Below are 17,415 nucleotides of genomic sequence, written 5' to 3' on the forward strand. Positions count from 1 at the left end.
CTGAGTCTTTTTTAGCATAGTTATCCTGAACCAGGACTTGGCCCTTAAATGGCTTCAAATTATACTGCATGACCTTCTTCCAGGCTCAAGATATTTGGACCCAAGGGCAGTCATTTAATTTATATCTGAAGAATGGCTTGAAAAGATGTGCTGGAACCCAATCAAATCCCTTTTTCATGTGGTAGACCTGAGAGATACAAAAAGAAGGAACAGTTGATGCTGGGGACTAAGGATGAAGATTCATATTGGCTAAGCCTGGATAGACCTATATCTATTTAAGAAATGGAATCAGTATTAATAACCTCCCCCATAAAATGTGCCCTGGTCTAGATGGTTTTAGCAGTGACTTCTACCAAACATACTAATTCTCTACAATCTTTTCCAGAAAAAAGAAGCAGAAGCAGTCCTTCCTAATTCATTTTATAAGACTGGCATTACTCTAATACTTAAACCAGAAAGACATTACAAGAAAGGAAAACTGCAAATGGATTATCTCTCATTAACATAAATGCAAAATCCTTAAAAATATTAGCAAGTAAAACAACAATGTATGAAAAGTGTTATATACCACAACCAAGTGAGATTTATTTCAGGTATACAAAACTGGTTCAACAGTTAAAAATAAATTATTGTAACCAGTCAAATCAACAGGCTAATGAAGAAAAATCATGTGACACTATCTATACATGTAGAAATAGCATTTGAGAGGAGTTTCCTCTATGGCACAGTGGGTTTAGAGTCTGACTGCAGCAGCTCAGGTTGCTGCAGGAGCATGGATTTGATCCTGAGCCCAGTGCTGTGGGTTAAAGAATCCAGCATTGCTGCAGCTGTGGCTCAGGTTGCAGCTTAGGCTCAGATTCAGTGCCTGGCCCGGGAACTTCCATATGCTGGGTGCATCCATTAAAAAAAAGGAAAGAGCATTTGACAAAATTCAACACCCATTCATGGTAAAAACTCTCAGAAAAGTAGGAATAGAAGGGAACTTCCTCAACTTGATGAAGGACATCAGTATAAAACCTACAGCTAATATCATACTTAAGGGTGAGAAACCATCCATCAGTGAACAATTTGAATTTAAAATAAGAAACACGGTGCCATTTACTTTACCACAACAGAAGAGAAATACATGGGTACAAGTTTAACAAAATGTGTGCAAGATCTTTATGAGGAAAAATATAGACCTCTGATGAAATTAATCCAAGGCGATCTAGGTAAATGGAGAGATATCCCATGAATAGGAAGACTCAATATTGTTGAGATGTCAGTTCTTTCCAACTCGTCTGTAGATGTAATACAATTCCAACCAATCTTTATAAGTTATTTTGTAGATATCAACAAATTCTATGGAAATTTACATGGAAAGGCAGAAGACTGAGAAGAGCCAACAATATTGAAGGAGAACAAAGAAGTTGTAGAACCAAGAGTACCCAACTTTAAGACTTACTATGAAGCTATTGTAATCCAGACACTGTACTATTGACAAAAGCATAGACAAATAGATCGATGGATTAGAATAAAGAGCCCAGAAGTAAACCCACACAAATACAATTAACAGATTTTTGACAAAGGAGTGAAGACTAAAATTGAGAAAGGATAGTCTTTTCAGCATGGTGCTAGAACAACTAGACCTCCATGTGCAAAAAATGAATCTAAACACTGACCTTGCACTTTTCACAAAAATTAACTCAAAATGGATCATAGACCTAATGTAAAATGCAAAACTATAAAGCTTGTAGAAGGTAGCATAAAAGAAAATATAAATGACCCTGAGTGTGACAATGAGTTTTTAGATACAACACCAAAAGCATGATCCATGAAAAGAAAAAATGATATACTGGACCTCCTTAACATGAAAAACTTCTGATCTGCAAAAGATACTGCAAGGAGAATGAAAAGACAAACCACAAACTGAGAGAAAATATTTGCAAAACACACGTCTAATGAGGATTTGTATCCAGGATATACCAAGAACTCTTAAAATGCAGCACTAAAAAAAATCTCAAACAGTGTGCAAAAGACCTAAGACACCTCATCAGAGAAGATACACAGCAAAATAAGCATATGAAAAAATTCTTAACATTATATGTCATTGAGGAATTTCAGAGTAAAACGAGATGCCACTCTGCACATATTAGAATGGCTAAAATCCAAACAAAACAAAACAAAACAAACCTGACAATGACAAATGCTGACAGGGATGTGAAGCAACAAGAGCTCTCATTCATTGCTGATGGGAATGTAAAATGGTACACTCACTTTGGAACACAGTTTGGTAATTTCTTACAGAGCTAAGAATAGCCTTGCTCCATGATCCAGCAATCACTACCCTAGGCACTTATCCAAATGAGTCAAAAATTCAAATTCAAAAATGTTCACACAAAAACTTGAACACTGCTGTTAATAGCAACTTTATTCATAATTCTTCCAAACTGGAAGTAACCAAGATGTTCCTTAAAAAATGAATGGATAAACTATGGTAATCCATAAATGGAATATTGTTCCTTAAAAAATGAATGGATGTTCCTTAAAAAATGAATGGATAAACTATGGTAATCCATAAATGGAATATTGTTCAGCATTAAGAAAAAGTGAACTACTAGAGCTGTGAAAAAAACATGGAAGAAACTTAAACGCAAATTTCTATCTAAAAGAAGCCAGTCTGAAAAGGCTATGTACTCTATGATTCCAGCTATATGACATTCTGGAAGAGGCACAATGAAGGAGACAGTAGAAAGATCAGAATTTGTCAGGAGTTTAGGGGAAAAAGGAAGCGATACATTGGTGGAGCACAGGCTATTTGATATAGTGAAGAAACTATTCTGTGTTAGGTAATAGTAGATACATAACATACATATTTTTAAAAACCCACAGAATTATAAACACAAAGATTGAAGCTTAATCTGTGGACTTTATCAATACTGGTCTATAGTTGTACAACACTAAAATGAGATATTAAAAATAGAAGAGACTGGAGGGGACCAGCAGGTATATGGGATTTCTCTGTACTGTCACCTCAGTGTTCTGTAAACCTAAAGCTGTTCTAGCTGTTCTAGAAGTTAAAGTATTGGGAGTTCTATGATGGCCTAGTGGGTTAAGGATCCTGTGTTCTCATGGCTGTGGCTCTGGTAGTTGCTATGTGGTGCAGATTCGAGCCCTGCCCTGGGACCTTCCACATGTTGCCTGTAGGATAAAAAAGAAAAAAAATGTTTAAAATTAAAACAAACAAACAAAAAGAGAGAACCTGAAATAAACATTGCAACTCTCATGGGGAAGAAAAAAAAAAAAAAGTTCCAGTTGTGGCTCAGTGGGTTAAGAACCTGACATATTCATTAGGATAAAGGTTTGATCTGTGGCCTCACTCAGTGGGTTAAGGACCTGGTGTTGCTGCACACTGTGGTATAGGTTGCAAAATGTGCCTCAGATCTGGTGTTGCTGTTGCTGTGGCATAGGCCCATGGGTGCGACTTCGGTTGGACTCCTACCCTGGGAACTTCCATATGCCACTGGTGCAGCAGCCCTAAAATGAAAAAAAAAAAAAGTTAAAAGTGTTAATTTTTGAAACCAAAAAAAAAAAAAAATGATGAGGCAAATTTGAAAAAGAACAAAGCAAAACTTTTAGAAATAAAAATATAAACACTGAAATTAGCAGATTAGACCCAGGTAAAGAGAACTGGGTGATAAATACGACAAAAACTATTCAACTGCAGCACAGAAAAAAAGAAAAAGAATAGAAATAACTTAAAATCTCTTTCAGCAGAAGGCTGGTTGACTAAATTAAGCTACACCTATGCATGCACATGTACACAGACACATACACCTATGTGATACACACACAAATACACATTAGAGTCTGAAAAAATTTTTTAAATGTTTATAGCATATTGTTAACTTTTACAAAAGCTAGTTCTAAAGCTCACGTGAAGTTGATCTTGTTTTGTAAAATTATACATGTACGGTATGTGGGCCTAGAGATATGTCTAGAAGGATGGTCATAAGTATGTGAACTTTAGTTATTTCTGGTTGATGAAATTTGAGAGATTTTTTAAAACCATCTCTTTGTTTCCTGTATTAGTTTGAATTGCTGAGGAGAGTGTATTGCACATTTACAAAAGCAACAAAGCTATATTTACATTATTTATTTATTTATTTATTTATTGTCTTTTTGCTATTTCTTGGGCCGTTCCTGCGGCATATGGAGGTTCCCAGGCAAGGGGTCTAATCGGAGCTGTAGCCACCGGCCTACACCAGAGCCACAGCAACACAGGATCCGAGCCACGTCTGCAACCTACACCACAGCTCACAGCAACACCGGATCGTTAACCCACTGAGTAAGGGCAGGGACCGAACCCGCGACCTCATGGTTCCTAGTGGGATTCGCTAACCACTGCGCCACGACGGGAACTCCACATAATTTATTTTTAAAAAGAGATGAAAACTATGAGTTGCTTTAGACATTAAGGATGGACTGAAAATGTATAATAATTGGAGTTCCAGAGCAGAGAACAGAAAGAATGATATTCAAGGAAATGATGATAGTGATTAAGAATATTCCAGAACTGTGTTTTATATTTTCACCATAGTGGTGGTTACATGACCATGGACTGTGTACATTTGCCAAAATTCATAGAAGTGTTTACTATAAAGGATCAGTTTTATTGTATGAAAATTAAACCTCAATAAACTTGACTGAACCAGAAAAAAAAGAATATTCCAGAACTTAAACAAAAACTCAAAGATGCTGAAAGCATGATACTTAACTAGCAAGATAAAAAAGAAATCCATACATAGACATATTGTGGTGAAAATTAAAAGGCCAAGACAAAGATAAGATCTGAAAAGGAAATAGAAAAGGTGAATCATCAACAAAGTGGTAGAGACTTACAACAGAGATTTCCCATAAAAACCGTTGCAAGGTAGAAAATATTCAAATAACATCCTCAAAATATTGTGAAAAAATAATTGCCTCCCCAGAATTGTGTCACCTTCTGGTGGAATCTTTTGAGTATGGGCAATAAATATATGTTCAGAATTAAGACTTTACTTCCAATAAGTAATTACTAAATGAATTTCTAAGAAATCATAAGAATAAAATTTTAAAAACTTCTTAAGGAGTTCCTGTTGTCCATATGCTGCAGGAGAGGCTCAAGAAAAGGCAAAAAGACAAACAAACAAAACTTCTTAAATATAGGAAATCATTTTTCTGTTTAAAATAAGTTCTATAAGAAAGAAACCCCTAGAGAAGAGTGGTTAGATTTTATGTTCTAAGGCTCTTGTAATCATTTTAGAGGAATGTTAAGATATAGATTAACTTTAGACTTGACCTTGTGAAATGTGCAGAATGAAAATACCATGGATAACCAATGAAAGAATCATTGTAAGGATCATGTGTAACTTCTGGACCAATAAAAGAGGGAAATTAAATTGTAAAATGAAAAATAACAAACATTAATCAAGTTTTAAAAAGAGGCAAGAAAGGAGAAAAAGTAAAATGAAGCAAGACAAATAGAAAGCATTAAGTACAAATATCACACAATATGTACACAAGAAATAATCACAATAAATACAAATGTATTAAACTTGCCAGTTAAAAGACAGAGATTTTCATACAGAATAAATATAGCCATATATCACTTTAAAAACATATCAAAATAATAAAGATATAATTGAGAGTAATAGGAGAAAAGATATAGCAAGAAAATACTAAAGAAAAGCTTAAACAAAATAGTCTTTAAGACATAAAGCTTTATTAGTAATAAAGAGGGTGACTTTGCATTGATACTTTTTTTTTATCAGAGAATCTAATAGTTCCACTTAATCAGTAATAAAATAACTTAAAATTTATAAATATAGGGAGTTCCTGTCTTGGCGCAGCGGAAATGAATCCGATTAGGAACCATGAGGTTGCGGGTTCGATCCCTGGCCTCACTCAGTAGGTTAAGGATCTGGCATTGCGGTGAGCTGTGGTGTAGGTCGAAGACGCGGCTTGGATCTGGTGTTGCTGTGGCTCTGGTGTAGGCTGGCAACAACAGCTCCGATTCGACCCCTAGCCTGGGAACCTCCATATGCCATGGGTGCCACCCTAAATAGACAAAAGACAAAAAAATAAAATCTATAAATATAAAAGTGATAGAGCTAAGGGATATAGTAACAAATCTACCACTAACTTCAGGGATTTCAATACAGCTTTCTAATTTTCAGTAGGGCAAGCAGATAAAATGTTAATAAAGGTCAGTTTTTCCCATTATTGCTCATGTTAACTTCGATCACTTAAGGTACTTTCTGCCAAGTTTCTCCAATGTAATTTACTGTTTTCCTCTTTATAACTAATAAGTGTCTTGATGGAAGATATCTTGAGACTGCATAAACTTTCAATTTTTCACTATACATTTACCCACTAATTTTACCATCCATTGATGATATTTGCCTGAAATAATTATTACTATGGTATTTGACAGATGGTGATAATATAATTCCATCATGCATTGACAGCTATCAGTTCTAATTCTTCTATTAAGAAGATTTTTTCCTTATTCCCCATTTATTTATTTATTCATTAAAAATTTGTCATCATGGACTCTTTGATACCTTTTTCATTCTTTGGGTAATAATCCATTACTATCATTATTTATTTTGTTGCTTAAATTGTATCAGCTCCATTGGGAGCTCCTTCATGTTGACTCCTGTGTCCTTTTAATATGTCACCATCAGTATTTCAATGTGTACTTGATTTCTGAGTGTACTTGATTTCTGAGACTACAATATTCTAGGATCATTTTGTGCTTTCCCTGCTAAAGCCTGAGGTAAACTCTTTGTTCAAGCCCCGGTCAGAGAGGAACACCTTAGAGAGCATCCAAAACTTTTGAAATTGCTCAGAGAAGCTGAAAACTTTCAAGTATTTTGGAGGTATTTGCTTTCCTGTGTGGCAACAAAGTTGTCAACACAAATTTTTTACGTGTCATAAGGCTAAGTCTGTAAAAATAATAGTGTAGTAAAAACATCAAATATTTTAATCATTGGCATGCCAGGAAAAATAGTCATCGCATTTACTATCTGGGTCCATTGGAGGCTATAATTTTAAAAATTGAAGTTATTTTATGAAAAATTTAGAGAAATGAAAGTAAAGAGATAGAAAAACAACAGAAGAAGAATTTAAACATAAGAAAACAAGTAGTTTATATTTTATTGTTACTTCTGGTTCCTGCAGTTAAACTACCGTAATGTAACTCTATTGAAAAGTTTGAAGGCTTATAATTTTGTAGAAAAGAGCATGGTCATCTTTTATTCCATAATCACAAAAACATTTTCATGTTTCATTTTATAAATGTTAATTAGATTGATCAATACGATGAACTTTTTTTTTTTTTTTTGCTTTTTAGGGCTACCATCCACAGCATATGCACACACCCAGGCTATGGGTCCAATCGGAGCTGTGTCTGCCAGCCACAGCCACAGCCACAGCAACACCAGATCCGAGCCGCGTCTGTGACCTACCCCACAGCTCACGGCAACTATGGATCCTTAACCTGCTGAGTGAGGCCAGGGATCGAACCTGTGTCCTCATGGATGAGAGTCAGATTTATTTCTGTTGAGACTCAATGGGAACCCCAAGTTAGGAAGTTTCAGTCAAATAAATGAATAAAGGGAATAAGGAATATTGACAAGACCCATTCTCCCCTAAATCTGATAATACTCTGGAAGTGAATCCGTAACGAAACTAACTTCTTAATTTTTTTCTTTTGTTATCTTGGAAATCATACTGTGTTTCAAAGGAGTATGCAGACTTGATGAGTTGTGAACTGTTAGGAAATTTGTTAAATGGGGTGAAAAGAGAACTAGATCTGGAGTCCAAGAACTATAGATCTAATTTAGGCTTAGACATAATTAGTTGTGTTTCTTTGGGTTGAGCAGTCCTGGAAACTATGGTTAATAGAAAGAGCTGCAGACTTTGAATCAAAGCCATGGTGAGAACGTGCTTCTTCAGACTTTTAACCTCCCTTAACTTTTTCATCTTTAGTAGAGAAAATAAAATCCTTCCATTAGGGTTGTGGTGAGTATTTAATGAAGTACTAGAGACTGTTGATCCTGAAGGGCTGGAACTCTTGGTCGTCTGCCTCTTCTGTGTCTAGAAATATCTATGCATTTATTGAATACATTATACAGGTGAAAACATTGTTAAGCATGTTTACAGATTTATAGTAAAAATTGTAAAATGTTATGCAATTACAAGGTCATTGTATTTGTGCTCAGTATGTTTGTCTTAAGTGCTTTTACAGGTTTAAGGTCTTTTTCCCCCTTTATCTCAAAAAGCCTTCAGGGAAAGAAGATTCCTTTAACATCGGCTCATTGTTGTATCAAATCAAGGAGAAAGCAAAGCTTTGGAATAATTTAGAACCTAATATTTAATAAAAGTGTAGGAACTATAATCAGTTTACCTTGTTGTCTGTGATTATTAAAATGTCATTCAGTAGCAAATCAGTTTATCTATTGTGTTTGTTCAAAACTGACTCATTATAAGTTCAGAAATTTTTACTGCTGTGCCATAAATCTTATAGAGTAAAATATCTTTGTGTATTCTTTGAACTTTCATAGTCCAAAAATATTAGTTTGGATTTCTCTCTTAATGTCAATAAATTTTTTTTTAATGTCTTAACCTAGGTTTTCCCTCCTCCTTTAACTCATATCTTTCAAATCTTTTGAGAAATTGACTTGAATAGTTTCTTAAACCATTAGTTTCTTTGCCATTTTAGTATGATCTTCATTTCCTATATAAAAAACCAAGGCTCTTAAGAAATCTTGGAGAGACAAATTTGAAAGTTATAAGCCTTTTCCCTTTGCTGAGTCATATAGCTTACCTAGCAAAAAGAAAGCAATCTAACTTGGATTTACGCATGTAACTTGTTTAACTCACCATTTTGGTTTGGTCACAGTCATTGCTCAGTTCAGGATATGACTGTAAAACAGACAAACACTTATTCCAGCACCCTTCAGGTTTCCTCTTGAAGTCATTTATACTTCTGACAGAGAAACTATTATCTAAGTCTGGGTAACCGTCAGTTGATCCACGATTTACCTTTTTGGGATATTGTCCAGAGCTTTGGCATAATAAATACCTTCTCAACCTCAGTGTATGGTTTGTATGTTTGTGAGTCTCTCTGTCCTTGCCTCCCTATTTGACTCTCACTGGAGAGGTAGGAATTTATATTTAATCTTTGGACGCCATTGAGATAAAAATATAAAGGAAATTGCTGAATTGGGGGTGAGGCTGAACTGCAGAAAGATAAAGGCTCAAGAGTTCCTGCTGTGATACAGTGGATTAATGATACAGCTTGTCTCTGTGATGTAGCAGGTTTGATCTCCAGCCCAGCATGGTGGATTAAAGATCTGGCATTGCAGCTGCTGTGGCGTAGGTTGCAACTGTGGCTCAGATTCAGAAACTTCCATATGCTGAGGGTGCATGTGGTTGAAAAAAAAATTATCAAGGGTCTCTTGTGACTCTTCAAATTCTCCACTGTAATTATATACCAACAAACATACAGAGCAAGTATTGCTACTGTGGCACTTCCATATAATACCATTGATTGGCTTCCTGTCACATGACTCACAGATCCCATTCTCTTGCCTACTTCCTTAGATTTTTATTAACAATGAGTGGCAGAACTCAGAGAGTGGAAGAGTGATCCCTGTCTATAATCCAGCCACAGGAGAGCAGGTGTGTGAAGTTCAAGAAGCAGACAAGGTATGTTCATCTTAGAAAAAATTCTTTATGAAATACCTTCAGCCAGCAAAGCACTAAATCTCTGCTTTCCAGGCATCACTACTGATGTTCATTCATCGCCTTTTTTTGGTTCTTCCTTTAACTGTAGCGTTACCTCTCTCCACTTGTGCCTCTTCCTCTCTAACAGGCAGATATAGACAAAGCAGTGCAGGCAGCCCGCCTGGCTTTCTCTCTTGGTTCAGTGTGGAGGAGGATGGACGCTTCTGAAAGAGGACGTCTGCTGGATAAGCTTGCAGACTTGGTGGAACGAGACAGGGCCATCCTTGCAGTAAGTAGTCTAAGAAAACATCAAGTCTTTACTCCAAATTTACCACTGCATTGAAATTTAGATTCCTAAGTCCTTCTGAATATATGTGAAGCAGACCTGAGGAACAAGCTAAGGAGTGCATAATACACATGAAACATGGGAGAGGTTTTGGATTCAGATGGGGAAGTGGAGGACCAGCTGAGTATCTCTTCTTGACTGAATTTTGAAGAGCAAAACCATAGCTTCCCATGACTGCTAAGGACCTTCCTGCTTTCCTTGCAGCCCTTCCTCCCACCCTCAACAAACAAACAAAATGAAAACAGTCAAGCAACAGGACAGTTACCACACTGCTTGTAGGATAGCAATACCAAATGATTCTTTTGGCAAACAAATAGGGCTAGTTTTACCTCTCCAGAGTTAGCCTGTCTTGGCTAAAGAAAATCCTTCAGAAGCAGAGGCTGTGATACAGACCTCTCACATACTTCTGCTCCCATTGTTCTGTCACTTCCTAGGACTAAGAAAGGAGAGATGAAAGGGGACAGCAACTTTGTTTCACTAAAACCATCATTTTCTCAGATAAGGAATGTCCCCTCACCTAACTGTTGTTGTTGTTATTGCTATTTTTGTCTTTTTAGGGCCACACCCACGGTATATAGAAGTTCCCAGGCTAGGGTTGAATCAGAGCTACAGCTGCCAGCCTACTCCACAGCCGCAGCAACTCAGGATCCAAGCCAAGTCTGCGACCTACACCACAGCTCACGGCAAGCCAGATCCTTAACCCACTGAGCGAGACCAAGGATCGAACCTGCGTCCTCATGGATACTAGTCAGGTTTGTTGCTACTGAGCCACAACAGGAACTCCAAGATCAGTTTCTTAGAGAAAACAGATTTCTTGGAAACTGGAACCATTTGGGAATGCCTTTGCTGTACACCAAGGATCTCCACCAGCACAACCCACATTTGATCAGTTAATATTTAGGGCATCCTTGTTCAGTCAGGGTATTCACGCCATGTGTGCTGTACCCCACCGTCTGCCTGGAGAATTAGGTGGCTCTTGGGTTTGCCTTGGGAGAGGGAAGCATTAGTACCTTCCCACTGTCACTCCCACCATGGCTGTTCCTCCTGCCATCCCCTCAGGGGTCTGTTCTCAGTATGGAAACAAAATCTATCCTTTATGGAGGTGGTTTGGAACTCTGCTGTATATAACATTTCCTTATTTCTAAAACTTTTTTCAGTTTGGTACTTCAAGAAATTTTGTTTTCAATAGTGTTTATACATATTGGGAAAGGTGTTTGTTTGTTAGTGAAATAACTCCTTGGAGAGTCACAAGACAGTGAGCACATTAAAGACTGAAAACCCTACTCATTTTTTCTCAAATCTATTGGAGCCTCAACACTTTTTTTTTCTGTCTAACTTATCGATATTGTACAAAACAGAATTCTCTGGAATACCTTGGAGGAATGCTCGTCTGTGTGCTGTCTCTTCACCAGATTATGATTTCTTTGAAAGTAAAAATTGTGTTTTGCTCCTTTTTTTGTAACCTCAGTACAGTAAGTGTCTATTTGAGTTAAATCTATACAGTATTTGTAACATTAGACTGGCAGTATTTACTAGATGATGCTGTAGTTAATTTCTGCAGTTATCATTCTTATGCCACAAAATTCAAATGCTGTCCTTTTTCTGAAATATGTCTCACTGCGGTCAAGTCTTTTTTCCTATAACGCCTAAATAAAATCCCTAAGCCATGAGAGGAGTGAGTTTTTGTTTTTGTTTTTGTTTTTAAAACACTCCCAAGTCATTAGAGGAGTGAGGATTTTTTGTTTGGTTGATTTTTCTTTTTTCTTTTTTTTTCTTTTTTTTTTTTTTTGGTCTTTTTAGGGCCGCACCCACAGCACATGGAAGTTCCCAGGCAAGGGGTCAAGTCAGAGCTGCAGCTGTCTATCTACACCACAGCCACAGCAACTCAGGATCCAAGCTTCATCTGTGACCTACACTGCAGCTTGTGGTGAGGCCAGATCCTTAACCCACTGAACGAGGCCAGGGATCGAACCTACATCCTCCTGGATATTAATTTGGTTCTTAAACCACAGAGCCACAGTGAGAACTCCTGAGAGGAGTGAATTTTAATGAGATAGCCTCTGAAGTGTAGGGTAGCTCCTGACCAGAATACTGAAGTTAATACTGCACCCAGGTAAACACAATAGAAAATAAACCTAGGGCTGTCAACTCTAGGTGAAGTTAGCTTGTATGAGCCACTTAGAGGGATGGGCCATTTAGGTGGCCCAGATTCTGGCTATTAACTCTACTTCAGTCTCCGCTGTCTAGACCTTGTCTGTACCAGCAACATGGGGAATGTAATGCTCATGTCATGGACATATAATATTCTAAAAAGAACTGAGAAATAATTTGGCTCCCTTTAATAAAAGTTAATAGGTCATGTGATATTTTTGAGTTCCTTCTTATACACAGAGTAAATAGATAAATTGCACTGTAAATAACAATATTTTTGTGTCATTGAATGGAGAATAATTCAATTTTACTTTTGTCAACACTCAAATTTAATTTTCATACTAGTATGTGTTATAAAATGTCCTTGAAGAGAAGGACGTGAGATTATAAACATATGTATTTGTTTATTTGTATATATATATTTGTTAAATTTGTAACACCATTAATATTTCTCAAGTCAAATACTCTTTTTTTTTTTAATTTAGGGGATTTTTTTGGTCTTTTTTTTTTTTTTTCTTTTTTGGGCTGCACCTGTGGCATATGGAGGTACCCAGGCTAGGGGTTTAATTGGAGCTGTAGCTGCCGACCTACTGCAGAGCCACAGCAACACCACATCCTAGCCACGTCTTCGACCTACACCACAGCTCACGGCAACACCAGATCCTGAACCTACTAAATGAGGCCAGGCAGCAAACCCGTAACCTCATGGTTCCTAGTCGGATTCGTTTCTGCTGTGCCACGATGGGAACGCCTTAAATACTCTTCTTATTTCCGTGTGTTCATTTGTAATTCTTTTTATAATGGTTTTACTATATTTAAGAACAAGGCATTAAAATAATGGTATTTATAATCTAAAACTGCTTAATAACTCTAACTCTATTTTAATTAAATGAACTAAGTTCTTTACTCTTAATAGATAATGGTTGTGAACATAAATATTTACAAAAAACCAGCCCTTGAGTTGTTATAGTCTGAGCTTCCCTAGAGGAGATCCTGTTTATTTGGTGGTAATAAATAAACTCGCTGTGCACCGTGACTATTCCATTTCTCAGCAGGGGTCTTGGCAGCTGTGGAGAACATTTTATATTCTCATCAGTTGCATAAAAGCCCATGTCCCTGCTCCTCTTTATGGATTCGGATTACTAGTGTAGACTCTGAAAAATCCCCACACAGCTCTGATCATTAATATAACAGAAGCTGGTTTGACAGTCAGAACACTTCTTTATCACCAGTTGTGTTTATATGTTGGGAGAGTGGTTACTGGAAACACCCACACAGGCACAGAAACACACACATATGTATTCATTGTGGTTTTTCCTGAAAACTAAACGGGCAGTACTAAACATCTTCTCATTTGGGAAATCAGAGTTGACCAAGTATGTATCAATGTATCATTATTCAGATACACTTTTATTCCCTCTCTTCCTTTTTTTTTGCTCCAGAAATTATTTAGTGTATCACTGGAAAGTTTTCTCCATTTCTTTTCCTACAGACCATGGAATCCCTAAATGGTGGCAAACCGTTCCTGCAAGCTTTTTACGTGGATTTGCAGGGGGTCATCAAAACCCTTCGGTATTATGCAGGCTGGGCTGATAAAATTCATGGGATGACCATTCCTGTAGGTATGTAAAATCTGAGTACATTGAAAAAGGGAAACGTGAGGCTCCACCCAAAACACGTTTTTACCACCAAACACAAACAGCAGTCACATGGAATACAGATCTGAACACATTTACAGCCGCTTTACTCAAACAAAGACTGAAACGCCTTATGTCACTAATCTAACACTATTCCTGTGTCAGTATGTAGACAGTCCATACCTAGGAGCAGGGGTGAGCCACTTACATCAGTAGGTCAGTGAGCTAAGGAACAGGTACATGTTTGTCAGCTGCAAAGTGCTTAGTGCTGTGGTAAGTTAGGGGCTGGGAGTTTGGAGAGGCTTTGGTACTCTAAAATATTAATAGTTTTTTTCTCATAGTGGTGAGATTATGAATTATTTATTACTTATTTTTCTTTATTTTCTGTATTTCCTATAATGACCATGAATTACTTTTTACAATTTGTAAGAACAACCGCCATTCTGACATTTTTTTTTTTTTTAAGAGCCAGGTTTGGAGACAAAACCAGTAACACAAAACAAAGATCTCTATAGGAGAGTTACAATTAGGTGCTAAGTCGTGTGGCTCAGCTTGTCAGCGCTGTAGCCCTTTAAAGGAAAGGGAAAGTATCCAGACTAAGTCAGCAGACAGGTCTTGGTCTGTGCATGAATCCTTGCTGTAGTTAATACCAAATGAAATGCTTTCATAGCAGCCCTGAGGGAAGGCACTGTTATTAACATCCTCATTGACAGAGGAGAAAACAGGGGCCTAGAGATGTTAAAGAGTTTTCCTGATTCACGCAGGGAATAAATGATAGAGATATCATGACAGGAAAGGCACCAACTGAAAGAGCTAGGAGGATATTGGCAATGGAGAATAGACATAAAGAAAGAAAATGAGATCCTACTGTATAGCACAGGGAACTACATCTAGTCACTTGTGATGAAGCATGATAGAGGATAATGTGAGGAAAAGAATGATATATATACACACAAACATATATATATACATATAGTGTGCATATATATGTATGACTGGGTCACTTTGCTGTACAGTAGAAATTGACAGAACATTGTAAATCAACTATAATAGAAACTGTAAAAGTCTAAAATAAAAAAAAAAAAGAAAATACATGTTTGTGAGCGGCTCTTGCATGCTGCTAAGTAGTGCGCCATGTACTTTACCCATGTTCTCTGGAAAACAGTCTGCTTCCCACGTGCATACTAGGAAGAGTGGAAAGTGATGCTGGAACTTTGGTGCCTGGTTCAGGCTTTCCCAGGCTGAGGAGGTTGGGTTTACCAGAAAGGGGGGTGGTTGGCTGATAGTGTAGATGGCTTAGAGCAGTGCTTCTCAAACTTGAATGTGTGTTTATATCACCCGGAATCTTCTTCAAATGCAGGTCTAGGGTGGGACCTGAGATTCTGTGTTCCTAACCAGCTGCCAGGTGATGCCTGTGCTGCTAGTTCTCTGCCTTGAGTAATGAGGAGAGGATACAGAGACCAGCACCATCCCTTGTGACGCCTGGTTTAGCAAGAAGAGAAGTCACAGTGAGAGGGGAGAAGGGATGAGAGATGAGACTTCCAAGGACTACTCTAAAATTATCTCCATGAGTGATAGTGACATGTGGAGTGTTAGTCTTTGGACAATGGGCTTCTGGTTATGGGACTCTTCCCTGCCATCCAGGGGTTTCCCATGGTCAGCAGACTCAGAAGGCAGAGACGATTGCTATCAAGAAATGTCAGAATCTTAGTTCAGTCCTAGCTCAGGGATATTATAGAACCACTGTTCTCTGGGGTCATTGGTAGCATTGAGGAGTGGCCTCAGTGAGGTGGAGTCATTGTTCATATAGCACTCCTGTGGAAGAGCCTGAGAATCAAACCCTTTGTCAAAATAGAGCATATATCAGCATTTTTAGGTTGACCTCTCCTTTTTCAATGAAGAAAGGAAATCATCAGGATCAAAGGCCCTGGTGTTTTTGCTCCCATCCCATCTGGCATTTCACTGTTAAGGCAACAAGTATATTTTAGGTATTTAAACAGCTTTTCAAATGTTTTACAAATATCTTAGAAATAAGGTGAAACAGAAGGCTGTATGTGTCAGTCTCTGTTTGGCCTAACAATATCTTGGTTTTTCTTTTGTCTCCTTAGGAGAGATGACCTTGATTGATTTGAAAAAAGGTTTATTGGATTTTGTGATAATGTTTGATACTTTACTGTAACTTTATCTGGCAGTAGAAGTGGTTGCTCTATAAACCTCACTGTTTTCATCTCATGTTCGTTGGAGATTCCAAGGATGTTGACTGCTGTAGGAGTTAGAAATACAGGGCTTAGAAAAGACTTTCACAGCAGTCTCTCCTACCTTTACTCATAAACTGGTGTCCAGCCTATGAAAGGGAAAAAAAGTGGAGAATTCTCTTAAATGCTAAGTAATCCTCGTTTCCCTAATTTTTCCTAAAGTGCACTGAGAGTTATGCCAGGATAAGGGACTCTACAGGGATTCAGGTCTATAGGCATAGCTCATAGGAAGCTGGGGATCTGGGATATCAGAACTTTTTGCTGCAGTGTCTCAAGCAGGGGAAGGAAGGATGGAAGCAAACGTGAATTTGTCTGCTTTCCTCTCTGTCCCAGGTTCACATGTGTTTGAGCATACCTGTAGGCTACTGAGAATTCATCTCACAACCCCTTTGGCTAGTTCATTGCTTAGGGAATCTAGTTGCCAAACCAGAGGTGTCATGTTGGAAGACCAGGGAAAGGGAGGGTCAGCATTATTCACTTATTTATTTTTAAAGTTGTTTAATAAATCCACTTGTGCTTTGTCATTTGTAACTTCATAATTTAGCATCAGCTTGATTTTTGTTTCTGTATTCCTGGCTTTTTCCAGTGAAATCTGGAATATAAGATTGTTAGCCTTTAACCACGAGATCGTTATTGTGTTACATACATTCCCTGTGAAATATCCTAATTTTGTTTGAAATTACAAAGGAATAATGTACTTCATATTTTCATAGCACTGGAGTGTGTTTCACCTACATCATCTTTATGATTCTGGCTGCGATCCTGTGAGATAGGTTAGATTTTAAAATTGATAGAACATTGTAAGTCAACTTTCAAAAAAAAAAAAAGGTATTGCACCTATTTTGCAGATAAGAAAATAAGACAGGAGGGCTTAGTGTCTTGAACAAGGTCACATGCAAGTAGGTGGCAGGCCTGAGATTCAAATCCAGGTCTCTTTCTGCCTAAACCATTGTAGACCCTCTATGGAGAGCTGCTCAGCCGGGCAGGAAGAGGCCACCTTAGTGAATTCTTTAACCCTCTGCAGGTTTTTAGATTAACATCCATGTGATTCTCATTTTTCATGATAGTTATGTTCTGTAAAGTTGGTGTGGACACTGAGTTAGTAAACACTGAACCATTGCTCCTAGAGGAAATACAGGGTTGGAAAGCACAGCTCTGTCTGGTCATCCATAAAGATAAACCCGAAATTTTTTTTGTTTTTTTGTTTTTTTTACATATAAGACTACTTTTTACATTGAAGCACACTCCATGGTGCATCCAGCTTAGCATCCCT

General features: G+C 37.5%; 1 protein-coding gene across 1 annotated transcript in view; it reads left to right on the plus strand.

Annotated features, from left to right (window-relative positions):
* Positions 1 to 17,415, plus strand: part of ALDH1A2 (aldehyde dehydrogenase 1 family member A2) — a 103,603-nt gene that overhangs the window by 30,731 nt on the left and 55,457 nt on the right. Inside the window, exons 3-5 of the mRNA XM_047766260.1 lie at positions 9,631 to 9,735; positions 9,902 to 10,042; positions 13,743 to 13,872. Of these exons, the coding sequence (XP_047622216.1) occupies positions 9,631 to 9,735; positions 9,902 to 10,042; positions 13,743 to 13,872 (376 nt within the window). The remainder of the gene's footprint in view (positions 1 to 9,630; positions 9,736 to 9,901; positions 10,043 to 13,742; positions 13,873 to 17,415) is intronic.

This window comes from Phacochoerus africanus, chromosome 2, assembly GCF_016906955.1.
Source record: "Phacochoerus africanus isolate WHEZ1 chromosome 2, ROS_Pafr_v1, whole genome shotgun sequence".
Taxonomy (NCBI): domain Eukaryota; kingdom Metazoa; phylum Chordata; class Mammalia; order Artiodactyla; family Suidae; genus Phacochoerus; species Phacochoerus africanus.